This window comes from Dermacentor andersoni, chromosome 8, assembly GCF_023375885.2.
Source record: "Dermacentor andersoni chromosome 8, qqDerAnde1_hic_scaffold, whole genome shotgun sequence".
Taxonomy (NCBI): Eukaryota; Metazoa; Arthropoda; class Arachnida; order Ixodida; family Ixodidae; genus Dermacentor; species Dermacentor andersoni.
In genome coordinates this window covers 56,366,800-56,381,319 of record NC_092821.1, presented here as the reverse complement: position 1 = coordinate 56,381,319, position 14,520 = coordinate 56,366,800, and the positions used below count along the sequence as shown (strand labels likewise).

The 14,520-nt window shown below is 45.6% G+C and overlaps 1 protein-coding gene across 2 annotated transcripts in view; it reads left to right on the top strand.

Moving 5' to 3' along the window:
- Positions 1-14,520, top strand: part of LOC126526352 (uncharacterized) — a 57,464-nt gene that overhangs the window by 9,686 nt on the left and 33,258 nt on the right. For both annotated transcript variants that reach the window (XM_050174250.3, XM_072289679.1), the window contains exons 2-3: positions 3,969-4,059; positions 10,206-10,261. In XM_050174250.3, the coding sequence (XP_050030207.2) occupies positions 4,002-4,059; positions 10,206-10,261 (114 nt within the window). In that variant the 5' untranslated portion in view covers positions 3,969-4,001. The remainder of the gene's footprint in view (positions 1-3,968; positions 4,060-10,205; positions 10,262-14,520) is intronic.

Sequence of the window (14,520 nt, the reverse complement as noted above, 5' to 3'; positions counted from 1 at the left end):
CCGCATTTAGCCTGCGCACTCTGATTTTCGATTTAAGGACGTCTGAGGGTGTATGTGGGGTGAGTCCGTGGATTACCCCCCCCAACTGCTCCGTCCCCCAGAGCTACATACGCTTTCACCGCATGGGGTTTTCCATTTATTTTGAGTTATGTAATCTGGCGCAATGTGTTTGCGACTTCTTTTTCTGGGGTTGAAACAATTACAATGTTCGATCCAGGCTTAATACGTAGCAGAAATTGCTCACCTTGGATCTTTTCATTGCAAGCCTCTATAATAGCACGGGCCATCACGGGAGTTGTAATTGCTCGAAGCGGGAGTCCTTGATGCGGTCTCACAATGACCTTGAAATCGTCCTTTGGTAAGGTTGGTAGTTTCTTCCCGTTGTGTCTCGGGCGAAATCTTGGCTTGTCTGCGTTTGGAGATTCGTTCTTCCGGTGCTCCTGCGCACGTTCTCTCCGTTGCATTTTTCTTTCCCTGACGGACACAACTGTGGTCCATCCCTCTTGGGCGTCTTGAATGCATTTTTCGGTCGTATTCTCACCGCTGTTGATGGTGGACGGTGATGGGCTTATCCCTGCGTCGGTGGTCATCGCCTGGTGCGGTCGGATGTCCGTACAATCCATGTGCTCTTCGGTGTTGGAATCATGGCTGGTCGAGGCTCTTCTCGCTGAACCGCTTTTCGCACAACGCGCAGGAGTTTGAGACGCCATCTGCGTCGGCGTCGCGGCGGTGGCGGAGTCGCAGCCGGCGTCGCGGCTGCCGCCGCTCGCTGCTCGTCGGCAGGCTTACACTGGCTCACTTGTAGAGGTAGCAATCGCTTGGTCGTATTTCCGTGAAAAATGGTCCAAGGGCCAAAATTCTTGCCTCCCTGGCTGCCGCTTGACTTCCCAAAAACGACGAGGGGCACTTTTCGTAGGTTCGAAGAACTGGACCACACGAAAAACATCGAAATTGCGGAGCTTGATGCGAGTGCGTCCACACTCCTGGATGCCTTGGACGCGTCCTCCAAATAATGTGAACCGCGTTAAAAATCACTCATCATAGACAGAGCCGCAAATTAGGGAAGCTCAGATTCGTAGAGGCCATGTGCATATTTGTGAGTCCCCGAATATCGGTTGCATTGCGGAGTATGCTTATGATATATATGGAATACGACCGAGAAAGGTGATTCGATGTTGTGATGTTCAATTTTATATTTATTTTCACACATCAAATTCCTTACGGCTATATACAGCGAACGCTTTCATTCTAGGTGGACTAGGTTAGCCTTTAAAATCAGCTTCCCTTGAAAAAAGTTGAAGTTGTTTCAGCAAAAATAAACCATATATCGGCATTATCGTTTTCGAAGCAACCCGATTTTTTATATTCCGTGTTCCATATCTTCAAGCTATCAAGATTGCCAAGCACTTCTATAACCTAGCGGTATCAAAGCCCAATTTTCAGTGAATATGTGCCTTAGTTTTGGTTTCATTAGAAATTGTATTGTTTATTCGCAAATAAAACATCAAATTTTTACACCAGCATATGAACCATAGAATAGCCTCAATGGCTTAAAAATTTATGCTTCGTTTTTGTTTTGGTTCGTTCTGCCAAGATACCATGAAGATTTGTAGTACTTCCAAGTGGTGTAATATTGAACGCACACAAATAGAAAAATAAACCACGTACGTTAAATTTGGCTCCCAGACGACTTAAAACACGGTGGACCTTTTTACGAAACACAAACTCTGCGTACAAGTCGGTCCTGTGAAGGTAGCAGACAAAAGTTTTGACAGGGGACAAGACTCACAAGGCGTTGGGGCACCTGAAAATTTATTTGCTCATTGTCTGCAATGGATTGCCTAACTTTGGACTCACTAACGAAGAGGATTCACTAACATACCACATAACAGAACATGTCGTATATTTCAAACAATGACCAAAGCCTACAAGGGGTGATAATAGGCCTTGAAGAACACCTAATTTACGATATCATAGTAAGACAAAACGATTGATCACGATTATTCACGCGTTGTTTTAGCAGGACAATAACTTACCTAATATTCAATTATTTTGTTCTTTATTGAAGATCTAGATGTACTGAATCAGCAGCCTTGCTTGCATGTAGAAAAGACCGCGATACCAAACACCTGCTATATATTGCAACGACAAATACATATAGTTATCGCAAAGCCACGTGATTTTTATTCAACCAGGCACAAAGTGATATTATTTAGGTGAGAGAACAATTTACGGCTTCACAAAGCTATTCATAGTCACCAGTAAGCATGTCTGTACTATCTAAATAGTTAGCGGCAGTATCAAGGTTGCCTGATTTATATCAACCTTCGAATACGTTCTTCCGGAAGATAAAAACAGTAATAGTGACTTTCTATTTGTCCGGATTGAAACTATCCCTCATTTGACCCATTTCTTATTCCTAGCAACAAAATTAGTAAGATATACAATAGTGAAGTTATTTGTGAGTTGTTCAGCAGCTATACCATCAATTCCACCGAAGCTAATTTCAGTTACGAATACCACTGCACCTGAACTAAATCATCCTGAAAAGACATGGTTACAAAACAATTCGATAATTCTAGAGGATGTACTCGAGTATGAATGCACGGTTCAGAAGCAAAGGGTGACTGAAAGTTTTCAATACTCAGATTCAACAACGGAGGATAGCATACAAATTATCTGACGCCCTTAGTTGAAAAAACTCCCTTCAAACTGTTTAGAGATACAGTAAGACATCTCTATTGTGAACTCACCCATTGTGAAATAAACGTTAAAGTGAAGTGAAGCGACGGTCCCAACTACACTTCCACTGGTGTCCACACATTTATTTCACTGACAATGAATATTGTTATAGTTGGGCGACTAATACCTCAAATAAATAAGTACACTTCTTTACTATATCTGAAATGATGATGATAGTTGTTCTGTAGCTTGATCTGGAATTCCTCTATTTTCCCTCTTACCGCTAACTCATTGATCGGCTTCTTATGTACCAGTTACTTCCGTTCCCTCCTCAGGTATAGGCTAATTCGAGTTCTTACCATCCTATGGTCACTGCAGCACACCTTGCTGAGCACGTCCACATCTTGTGTGATGCCAGGGTTAGCGCACAGTATAAAGTCTATTTCATTTCTAGTCTCGCCGTTCGGGCTCCTCCACGTCCACTTTCGGCTATCCCGCTTGCGGAAGAAAATATTCATTATCCGCATATTATTCTGTTCTCCAAACTCTACTCATAACTCACCCCTGCTATTCCTAGTGCCTATGCCATATTCCCCCACTGCCTTGTCTCCAGCCTGCTTCTTGCCTACCGTGGCATTGAAGTCACCCATCAGTATAGTGTATTTTCTTTTGACTTTACCCATCGCCGATTCCACGTCTTCATAGAAGCTTTCGACTTCCTGGTCATCATGACTGGATGTAGGGGCGTAGACCTGTACAACCTTCATTTTGTACCTCTTATTAGGTTCACAACAAGACCTGACACCCGCTCGTTAATGCTATAGAATTCCTGTATGTTACCAGCTATATTCTTATTAATCAGGAATCCGACTACTAGTTCTCGTCTCTCCGCTAAGCCCCGGTAGCACAGGACGTGCCCGCTTTTTGACACTGTATATGCTTCTTTTGGCCTCCTAACTTCACTGAGCCCTATTATATCCCATTTACTGCCCTCTAATTCCTCCAATAGCACTGCTAGACTCGCCTCACTAGATAATGTTCTAGCGTTAAACGTTGCCAGGTTCAAATTCCAATGGCGGCCTGTCTGTACACTACGGCTCTTATGTAACACTTCATATCTCCCTGGCAGCGTGTCTATTTTATTTGAAGCTGTTAATAAAATAAGAAAGTGTTGCTTCGCGTCTAATTCAACATTAACGCATTGCATGGGCTGTGCATCGTTTAATGTACGCAATTTTTCTGTGACACAAGTAATTGTCATGCTTATATTCTTTTTTCTTAAATAGGCTGCTTATACGTCCAAATAACTAATTATAAAGATGGACTATGTTATCATCCTTGCATTGTTTCTTTCACCACTGCTTTCCTACGGCCAAGGTGAGTGTTTTTTCCTTTAAAACTTAATAGCCTACTGGTAATTAACTTTTACGAGACGCGAGGCCACCAACAATCCATTATTCAAGCGTCCAGACTTGAAACCGCGTGATCTAGCAAGCAATGAATTATGGATAATAGCGTTTATTTATAAAGGAAAAATATGAGCAATTTCTGTTAAATATATGATTGGCAGTTTACGGCTAATAAGGCCAGCCAACTTGCTGGTATTGCCGTAATATTATTAAAAAAAGTCACAGTTTCCCCCGAAAGCTGAAGCATCGAGTGCGTTAGCAGATTAGCAGACATCTATACAAAGTAAGGATAGTAGTTTTATTGGCCGTATAAACTTGGAAACATTCACTTATTAACTGAGTAAAGCAAGTCCAGCAAAAAGAGAAACATAATCTTTACAGATTAGTCAAACATCTTTACGTAATAAAGTCTACAAAGAAAGCACCAAATTCAAAAGGAACCTACAGTTTCAAGGTCTGCAGCGGAGTTGCGACATGAATTAGAGGTGGCAACGGGGTCAGCCCGCGGAGCGTAGAGGCGGTGCCGAAGACGGGCACTGTTAAAGAAAAATCCTGGGGACCCCCAGGGAAACAACCGGGATCGCGCAATGCAGGAGTGAGTCCGGCTATGACGTTGGGAGCATGGGCAGGTTCCCTTGGGACGGTAGAGGTCTCTACACTGGACACAAAATCCAGCGGTTTCACCTGTGCGCCTGGTGCATGGGCTTTATTTCTGCCACGTCGATCAGCACTGTGCTGCGTGCGATCAGGAGAACCCGGTGACCACGCCTCTCTGGAAGGTCGCCCTGGTGCACTAGAAGGAACGAAGCACGGGCCTGATGCCCGACGACTTCACTCTTGTGCCTGGAGCACTGGCGCCCTGTTTAATCCACGCTGGCTTGTTGTTGCTTTTCCCATTGTTTCTTTGGTGCGCTCGCGCAACCGCTGCAGCGTCTCGTCATCGTCTTCACATGGCCGACCCACTCCGATCACTGCCCTCGCGCACTTGACGTTTAAACATACACATGAAGATCAATGTGGTTTGTCAATTAATTGTATTTTGTAAATGTTGTGTTGCTGAATGTTGAATGTGTTTGTCTGCCATGGATTTGTTTCCTGTCTTTGTATTTCAAAGTCGCAGCTTGTGAATATTGTGTCTGTGGTATGTGAATTATGCTTTGTGAAATATGCTTTATGGTATGTGCACAGTCTTATACCGATTGCTGTACAATCCCTTTTGTTTTGTGAAACTTATTAAACGCATCTTTTAACGAACTATTCTGTCCCATATTGGTATTTATCATTGTGCTGAAAATTAAATAAACTAAGCGACATTTGGATTTTGCTATTTCAATGAAGAATTTAAGCATCAATTAAGACAGAGAAAAACCAAGAAGAGAAAAGCAAGGAAGGTAAAAAAGGAAAGCGTGTCGTTCGCTGCAGTGCAATGCTGTTAAGGAAGGAAGAGAATAAGAAGATGAAAACCGGCACTGCGCAAACAAAATAGGATGCAAAGCATAATTACAACTGGTCACTGAAATTGACAAATTTGCAGTCAATACAATGTCGCTCGAAGGGAGAAGGAGTGAAAGCGATAGCAAGCACGTGAAACCTGTGCTGCTACGCAGCGTAAGCAGCACCACACACGCTACAAGGTGTAGTAAGTATAACCTAGGGAAGGTTGAGTGCGTATGTGGTGAGTCTTCGTTCTTGCAGCTTCGGCAGCATTGCTTACTGTGCCCATACACACGTACAAAAGTAAACAGACATGCGGAAAAGTGTCACCAATCACGGCGCCGCAAATCTATAACAGCTGTAGGGTTCACGTTTGAAAAACTGCTAGGAAAGTGCCAAGAACACTGTCGCTCAAAGATGCTGACTGAGCTACACCAAAAGACACTTCTAAATACTACAATATTTGCTACTTCTATAGGTATCAGGCATGTGCACGTGGCGCTTATGGAACACCTATTGCTCTACATTTAACGTGCATGAAGAACACTTTCTACCACATTGCCTCGTGTCCGTGGCTGAGCGTCACCCTCAAAATGGATTGTTAACCTTTGTGGCGAAAGCGCGGTGCTACCTGCTGGAACGAAGCGGGTACCCGTCAAAGACTGAAAGACTCAAAGATTCTTCCTATGATGAGCAAGACAATCAGCACAGACGAGCGCCATACATTAGTGAACGTTCGTACTATGCACCTAAGTATCTTCGACTTGACCCAGGAGGACAGCGCACCGTCCATTCCTTCGTCTCGTACCAAGCACATAATTAGCACGGGGTTGGCGCAGCCCGTTCTACAATACCCTATTGAGTATGACCGTCAGAGGTCAAGGCCACAGCGGAACAAGTTCGCAAAATGTTACAGAAATGAGTAATACAGGAATCACCCAGCGCGTGAACAGGTCCAGATATACTTGTGAAAAAGAAGACGCTACTCGAATATTTTGTGTCGACAACCACCGTCTGAATTCTATTACCAAGAAAAATATTTACCCTCTTCCAAGGATAGATGACGCAATGGACTGCTTTCTTTCGGCACCCTATTTTATTTCTGTCCATTTGCCATCGAGATACTGGCAAATCCCAATGCACCCGGCGGACAAAGACAAAACGCCTTTTATAACCCCGGACAGCCTTTTTGAGTTCAACGTAATGCCCTTTTGGTTCTACAACACAACCATGAATTTCGAAAGATTTATAGACACAATTCACCAAGACCTCAAATGAACCTCAAATTACCTAAAGAAAGCTGTCATCGTTGAATCACCTTTGTAGAACACAACTTGTGCCTGCAAGTTATCTTAGACTGCGTCACACATGCTGGCATAGTACTAAATTCTAAGAAATGGCACTTCGGCGAGCGGTGGACATAGGTGTTGGCCATCTTGCAGACAAGGATGGCATCCGGCCTGACCCACAAAGGACCGCAGCTGCTGGAGAGTTTAAATCTCCTCGGTCTGGTAAGAGTTTCGTAATTTGCTAGGCCTCTGCTCTTAATTCCGGTAATTTATACCCACTTTTTGCTGATGTCGCCTATCCACTGCTTTGTCTTCTGCATAAGGACACCGTTTTTGATTGGACTCATGTGTGGGACACAAGTTCACGTAGACTGAAGTTCCTACTGACGACGCGTCCCCCATTTGGCATTTCGACCCAGCCGCACCTAAAGAGATCCTCAGCAATGCCAGTGGCATGGGCGCCGGTTGAGTCCTCGTTCACAGACGAGATCGGAAAGCCACTTCACTGCGTATGCGAGTTGCATGTTAAGTAAGCCTGAACGCAATTACGCATTTACGAAGCAAGAACTCCTAGCGGTCATTTTTGCAGTGCAAGCTTCCCTGGCTCGTAAGTGTTCCGCCGCTCGTACATTCACAATCGTCACGGGTTATCATTTGTTGTGCTGCCTTGTAAACCTTCGTGGTCCCTTTGGTCATCTCGCAGGCTTGGGGTCTACGTCTCCTGGAGTGCAACTTCACAGTTTAATACAAGAGTGGTAGCCTAGATGTTTATGCAGAATGCCTTTCGCTAATGCTACTAAACACGAAAATTTGTGATGCGGACGACTTTGACCCCCTTTGAGATGCACACACCTTTGAGACACCTTTGGGATGTAGCGGCGAGAAGAACTCAGCTTACAACCACACTTCAACGCTGTGCGTGGCCCCGCAACCCGAAGCTTTTCTGTTTCGTCATGGTCCCCTCTACAAAAGCACTTTCGAAGCCATTGGTGTCCGCTTCCTTCTTGCAGTTCCGGTAAAGATTCGTTCCACTATTTAGCTGACCACGTCCGACGATTCTACCTACCGATATGTAGAAATAGCACGTACATTTCTTCATGCCGAAGAACGCTTTTACTGTCCCCGAATACGTCGGTCGGCTGATAGGTATACTGCCGGTTCCGCCAGGGTCAGGCCCACAAACAGCTAGCTAAGACACCAGCCGGCCTCCTACGACCACTGACGGGTCCTACCTTCCTTTCGAGCAAGATGGAATTGACCTAATGGGTCCCTTTCCCCGTTAGTCGAAAGGAAACCGTTTGATCATTGTAGCTGCCGATCATCTCACCAGGGGCTCTATAACGTAAAACTATTCCAAACTTTTCTATTTCGATTTTGCCGTCAGCCCTGCGCGATTGGTTGAAAACTTTTTTGGAGCACTCCCACTTCACCTGTCTCTCACGCGACGTCACGAAAACCGCGATAGCTCAACATCTGATACGACGTGCACACACTGGTTATGCATGATTTGACCCAACGAAAAAAAGAAGTTATATCTGATTGGACGCCTTTTCGCCATTAGCCCTCGGCTATCGGTCAAGAGTTTTCGAGTTGCACCCACTTCACCTGCATCTCACGCGACGTCACAAAACCACAAAAACTCACCGCGTTATAGTGGCGTGTACGCGTGCAAGATGCATTAATATGCCGAACAAAACTGAATTTGCTTCTGAATAGCCGCAGGCTGCCCCGTTCCGAAAGGAATAAAAGATGGCTGCCACCGGTCGCTCAGGCACTGGCTACTCGCACCTGCCAGAGAGTATGGGTTTATTTGCGTGCAATAAAACTTTTTGTGTGGCCGTGTAACGTTTTCGAGCAGTTTCGTCACGTTTACGACCTCGTTCTGCCAACTCTTCTTTGCTGAGGATCCGTTTTAGCATCATTCTTAAGCTTCTGTTGCATGCCGCCGCAACTGTCGACGAGCCACCGCAAGCGATGTAAGGGAAAGCGGACCAATCGCAGACGCTGGCACCACCCTGTTCATACGGTTATCGATTCAGTACTGTGAGACGGCTATTTTACCATGTGGTACCACCAGCTAACTTTCCCCTTTTCGCTTCACTCAATCATTTTTGGTTCCTCCTCGAGTCATCATCAGCGACCCGGCCGCCAGTTTACTGCAGATATCGTAGAAGAGCTTCTTAAATGGTGCACTACTAGCTTTCGCCACTCGAAAACGCACCAACCGCATACTGGTAAACATGTTTATCCGCTACGCGGCATCGAACCATAATGATTGGGACGGCATTTTGCCCTTTATTACATACCCCCTTAACACTTCAAAGCACGAAACCACTGGCTACAGCTCGTTTTTCCTCCTCTACGCTCATCCGTAGAGTCACCCAGTGGACACCTTATTTTCTTTCTCCAACCGCGAAAATCTTTCTATCGCCCAGGCTCTGTCTCTTCCTCAAGAAGCTCGACGCTTGGCCCGCACCCGTACTCTGGCTACGCAAGACCAGTCAAAATCACGGTGCGTCAGGCACCATCGGGATGTGGCCATTCTCCAGGGGATGTCATTGGTCTGTGGTGCCCGGTGCGCAAACGTGGTCTGTGTCAGAAACTTCTCGCCAACTATGCTGGCCCCTACGTCGTTGTTGACCAGCTCAGTCAAGTAAACAATCGACTGGCGCGTGCCACCGCAACGTGACAGCGCTCCGCCAATTCTGAGGTTGTACATACATATCGCTCGTATGAAGCCCTTCACTCCGAGAACTTAACTGATTCGCCCGGCAGGTTTTGTCTAGGAAGGGCGAAATATTAAAGTAAATTCAGCCGCATGAGTGGAAAATGAGAGCGGAGGAAACGAGAAACAAAGGAAGGACGTTTTGTCCCGTCTGATGCCCACCTTGAAACCTATTTAAAAAACACTTCTTTCCTGACGCAACACTATGCAATTGCTGGGCCATATGCATCAGACATCAACGAGAGGACTGGTTTTTCTTAGGTCATTTGAGCGCTCCTATCTGCACGTACATTTTTCACAGTTTCAGGCACCTGTCTTTTGTATGCTGCAGGTACTGAAACATTTTGCGGTGTTCAAAATGTTAGTTTATTTTCATACAGATATGTATTTAGATAAATAAATATACACTTTTGTTTGAATATGACGACTCTCATTGTGTAGAAATGACGGGATGCTGTATTTCTCCATGCAAAAACATTCTTCCTCGAATTCCTGGCTATAGAGCATCTTTCCATTGTATGTTTCTCCGCATTCCCTATCTGTGGGCAAGAAGATGATTCTAACTGTAAGAACATGAACTGTGGCCTGAGTATTTTTGAATCTTTCTTTTGTCGCACAGCGCTTTTGCCCAGCCCTCTAATGATACTTCCCTCGATACTTTTCCAGCACCTATAAATACAGCAAAGAAAAATAATGACCACCGAGTGCAGATGGTAAAGAAGGTAAGCTTCTGCGGCTGCAATGCTATATTTCGGTTCAAGTTACAGAGAAACATTGTAAAGTGTAGCTATTACAGTAACCGAGTGCTTATAATTTTATGTTTAAAGCTTCGTGTAGGTTCTAGGTAGCAGCTTGCGGGAGTCGGAAGTCTCGTTAGCAGAAGATTCTTAGATTTCAGCCCGGCATGCGAACAGACACTATGGGATTGAAAGCCCGGTATGTTGATGTTAGAGAAAGAGGATATCCTGACTGAAGGGAAAACAACATGTTACCTAATTGTTCGCGCACATGACCTCGGTACGTATTGAAAATATGTGCGTAGATATTTCTGTGCCGTTATGTCAGTTCCAGGATCACGTTTCTAGTGATATTGGTGACCGTGTCCGGGAGGTTGTGGCTTGGTGTCAATAGGCCATAAATGCGAAATGAATTGCATCGCCGTCTTTTGGCGCTTATCGAAAGCGTTAGCTGCGCCCTTTACGCACTGTCCAGGCTCAACACCTAAACCACTGAAATCATTCGTATGGCTCGCTATTTATTCATGATGTGCAATTCTTGAATTATCACTTCTAGTACGTACATGTAATTCATAAGTGTAAATAATGTTCCAGAGTTTCGGTTTCTTCCGCTTTCATGATTTGGAAGCGTTAAGTTTTATAAAAGACTTTCTGTTGGTAAATCGAAATGATATCCGTGTATAACTACTAGCGTGTTAAATATGCATTTTAGATTATAAACAAAACAATTTAACGAATTTGTATGCAATCTCGCAGTCGGGAAGCTGATCAGCTTGGTGATACCAGCAGTTGACTTAATTGTCTAACAATAGGAACAACACTAATATGCCTTAAAAGATTGCTGTATAGTTTCTTGTGCTTACGAAAACAATCACATATTTTATTGTTATGGAGCACACCATGAGTAATGTATTTATTATTGTTAATTCCTTCCGTACGTGTTTACAGTACCCGTTGAGGATATGGCAGCGCTTTTTCTTTTGTGACAATGTTTCTCATATGTCCTGTTTCTACCAAGAGAGGACCTCACAAGAGTTTAGGATAGCCCTTGCAAGCTACCGCGGATTCTCACATCTTGAATATTTGAAATGCTAAGAAGGAGGCCGGAACGCGCATTCATAGCGTGATAACAAATGGTAGTCAACATGTCGGAGCATTATTGCAAGCGATGACAAGGATGGTCGCACAATTCAAAGAGTTGTGTGCATCAATGTTTGCCCAGTGTAAATGGTATCGTGACGGTTCCTTTGAAAACCCTCGCGTAATGCTCTGTGGTTGCGTCATTTGACACATTTTATTACGACAGCTTTTAATGTGATAGCTAGCATGCGTATGCTGAAGGCACAGTAACAACGTCGGCGTCAGCGCCGCCGTTGTTGTTCCGAAACAGTGACTGCGTATGCGTAGCTCGCGTATTGTACATAGAGGATCGTGAGAAGCGCGAAGTTTGTTTGGATGCATAAACGGCGAAGCGAACTGGATGCATCATAAACGCTACGCTGCATCTACTCGGTGGTGGAGCTCCGGCTTTCGCAGCGGGCACTAACGTTGTAGCTAGCTGCTGTGTCTGTGCACTGGTCTGAGCGAACGGAAGCTGCTAAGCTAACTAAATCTGATATATCACTGGGCCGTGGCTCCTACTAATGATTACCCGTTGGTCTGATCTCGTGCACCACCGTGCGTGACGCCTGCAACTCCATTGGCAGCTCAGATCACGCGAGCGTTGTGAGACGTGTGGGGGCTGCCTGGGCGTTGTTTCTTCTGGCCACCACCTTGCGCGGTGTGTCGTCCGAACATGCTAAGGTACCCTACAATGCACCCTACATCTGAGCTATCTGCAAAGATACTACGGGCGATTTGGCGCCCATCAACGGAATCAAATGGAAGCAAGTTGTTTTTGAGTGTGCCCTAATAAATTCACGGCATTATTTTTCACAAATACAACAGTGAGGCGACGTCACCGCACATGTGTCCTCATACGCAAAGCTAATTACGTCAAAAAGTAACAGTTTCGCACCGAATACGAAGCACTGATTGCGGTAGTATATTATATCCAGCGCATGAGCGCGTGAAATGTGAGCTACAACATTGTCTTTGAAATTGCGCAAAGTAAGTCATTCCGCAGTAATGACCGGTTGAAATATAGGCTTCCTAAGGAAGGGGAAGGCATGAGAAGGAGGATTCCATGCCATGGAGAAAAGCGTGAGTTCTCACCATAGGTCCATGCCAATTTGTGTGATAGCCAATTATTATGAAACCATACGAAGTAAGCACAGTAGGTTTATCAGCTGTGTGACTTGCTGTGAACCTTCACTAACATAAATTAGGAAACGCGGTGTCATACGTGCTCAGAAAGCTTGAACGCCTCTCGCTAGAAAACCGCGCACACTAGCTTTCAGGAGTCTGGTATGATGAATAGCGGCAGCTGTAATAATCAAACTCCCCTTCATGTTTCCTCTCGCTGCAACGCGATTTAGGGGCGCCAGAATACAGCGGACACCAAAGCATCAGCTATGGCGCATCGCATACTCTGCGAATACACTGCAGATTATCTCCAAGAATGGGCATGCACTGCAGCGTTCAGACATGCCATGTGCAACCGCAGTGAGGGTAGGAAAGGAGATAGGTGTTATCCTGTCGTTTCGCCTCATAGTGTTTCCTACACTTACCACAGCGAACTCTGGCGCTGCAATCGTTGAGCCACCGCGGGAATGATGACTACTGCACGGATTGCGCTTATGCTCGTGCTTGAGGATTCAGATGTTCATTGGGGCTTTGTTTGTTACGGATTAATAAATTTGAAATAAGTTTAAAATACTTGAATGCAGAAGGTAATAAGACTCTTCCAGCACGCGCAATCACTGCTCATTGCACTGGTTTGGCTTGTCCAAGGGTCCGTGGAATAATGGTTCCAATATCGGGCTTCTCTTCTATGTGATGCGTTCTAATCCTGCCTCCAGAAAGCTTTATTAATGTTTATTTCATGGTTTGTAAAGCAATTATGGTGATGTGTGTGGGTTCAGTGCGGTGTCATTGCTACGAACACGACAAGGCAGAATCAGGCCTTTGCGCATCAACAAAAATTGTCGGTGAGGAAGTGGGCGCGAAGCTGCAGCATAAGCCTGCATCAGAGTCCAAACGAATCAGTAGTCTTCATGCGGAGCGACAGCAAAAGAAGCGAGGATGAGTTAGGGAGGAGCTGGCGATCTTGAAGGACGCGGCATCAGATTGAAGATGGCGTGCGGAGTGCGGGGGCAGCTAATGGCCAAATAAAATAGAGGTAGAGTGATCTCTCTCTTCCTACTGCGCCAGCGTTGGCTCGCCTTACGGGGCGCTGAACTAGCAGACGCTCTTCCAAGAAGCTCTCCGCGTTCTCCACGCTTCTCTCTTCAACGCTAGCTAAGCGGCGACAACACAAAGCGCAACGCTCTAACAGCAATCGGCACTCTTTGTGAGTATTGCAGATTGCTTTCAAGGTACGGTCCTCGCAGCGGTGCGGTGGACCGAGTACATTTGGTCCCGGTTCTTAACGGTTCAACACGGATGCGTAAGGCGCCAAAGAGCGATAACGACTAATAATGATCGGAATGTCTTCAGCTTGCCTGTGTGCCTACGCACCCTCACAGTTTCATAACAAACGGCGATACACTCAAACGGTACTGTTGGCATACATTCAGGCCAAGCGAAGACAGCACCATGAAATCTATGACTGAGTCGAAAAAAAAACACGCGTGCTTGAAGACGACCTGATCGAAGTCGGGCACGGAAGTTGCAAATAAACGCAGTGTGAAGATCCGGAACTTAAGAGAACGAAAAACTAACGAAGCCGCATACAACAAGTGGGAGCATATGTGATTACTGAAGAGTGAAAAATAGCTGGCTTACCTCCCAGCGCCGCGACTATTGCGTTAGGTTGAAATCAATCCGGTGAATTGCTTGAAGCCGCACCTTCCTCTGTACTATGTCTTGCTTGGCTGATGGAATGCGGAATAGTCGCTTGCCGCCCCTTTCATGTGTGCTGCACCCCAAGGCACAGCAGCGCGCCATCGCAAACGCGGGACCAGGCCACAAAAGCACAACGAATGCGCGAAAGGTGGTGCCTGCGTACGACGCTTGCAATGTTTGGCACCGCGATGGTGGTGGAAGCAAAAACAAGCAAGAAAAAAGGGCGTTAAGGCGCTCGTCCAGTTGGAGGGTGAGGGTTGAGGGAAAGCGCAGGGGAGGAGGACGGCGGCAATCTATAA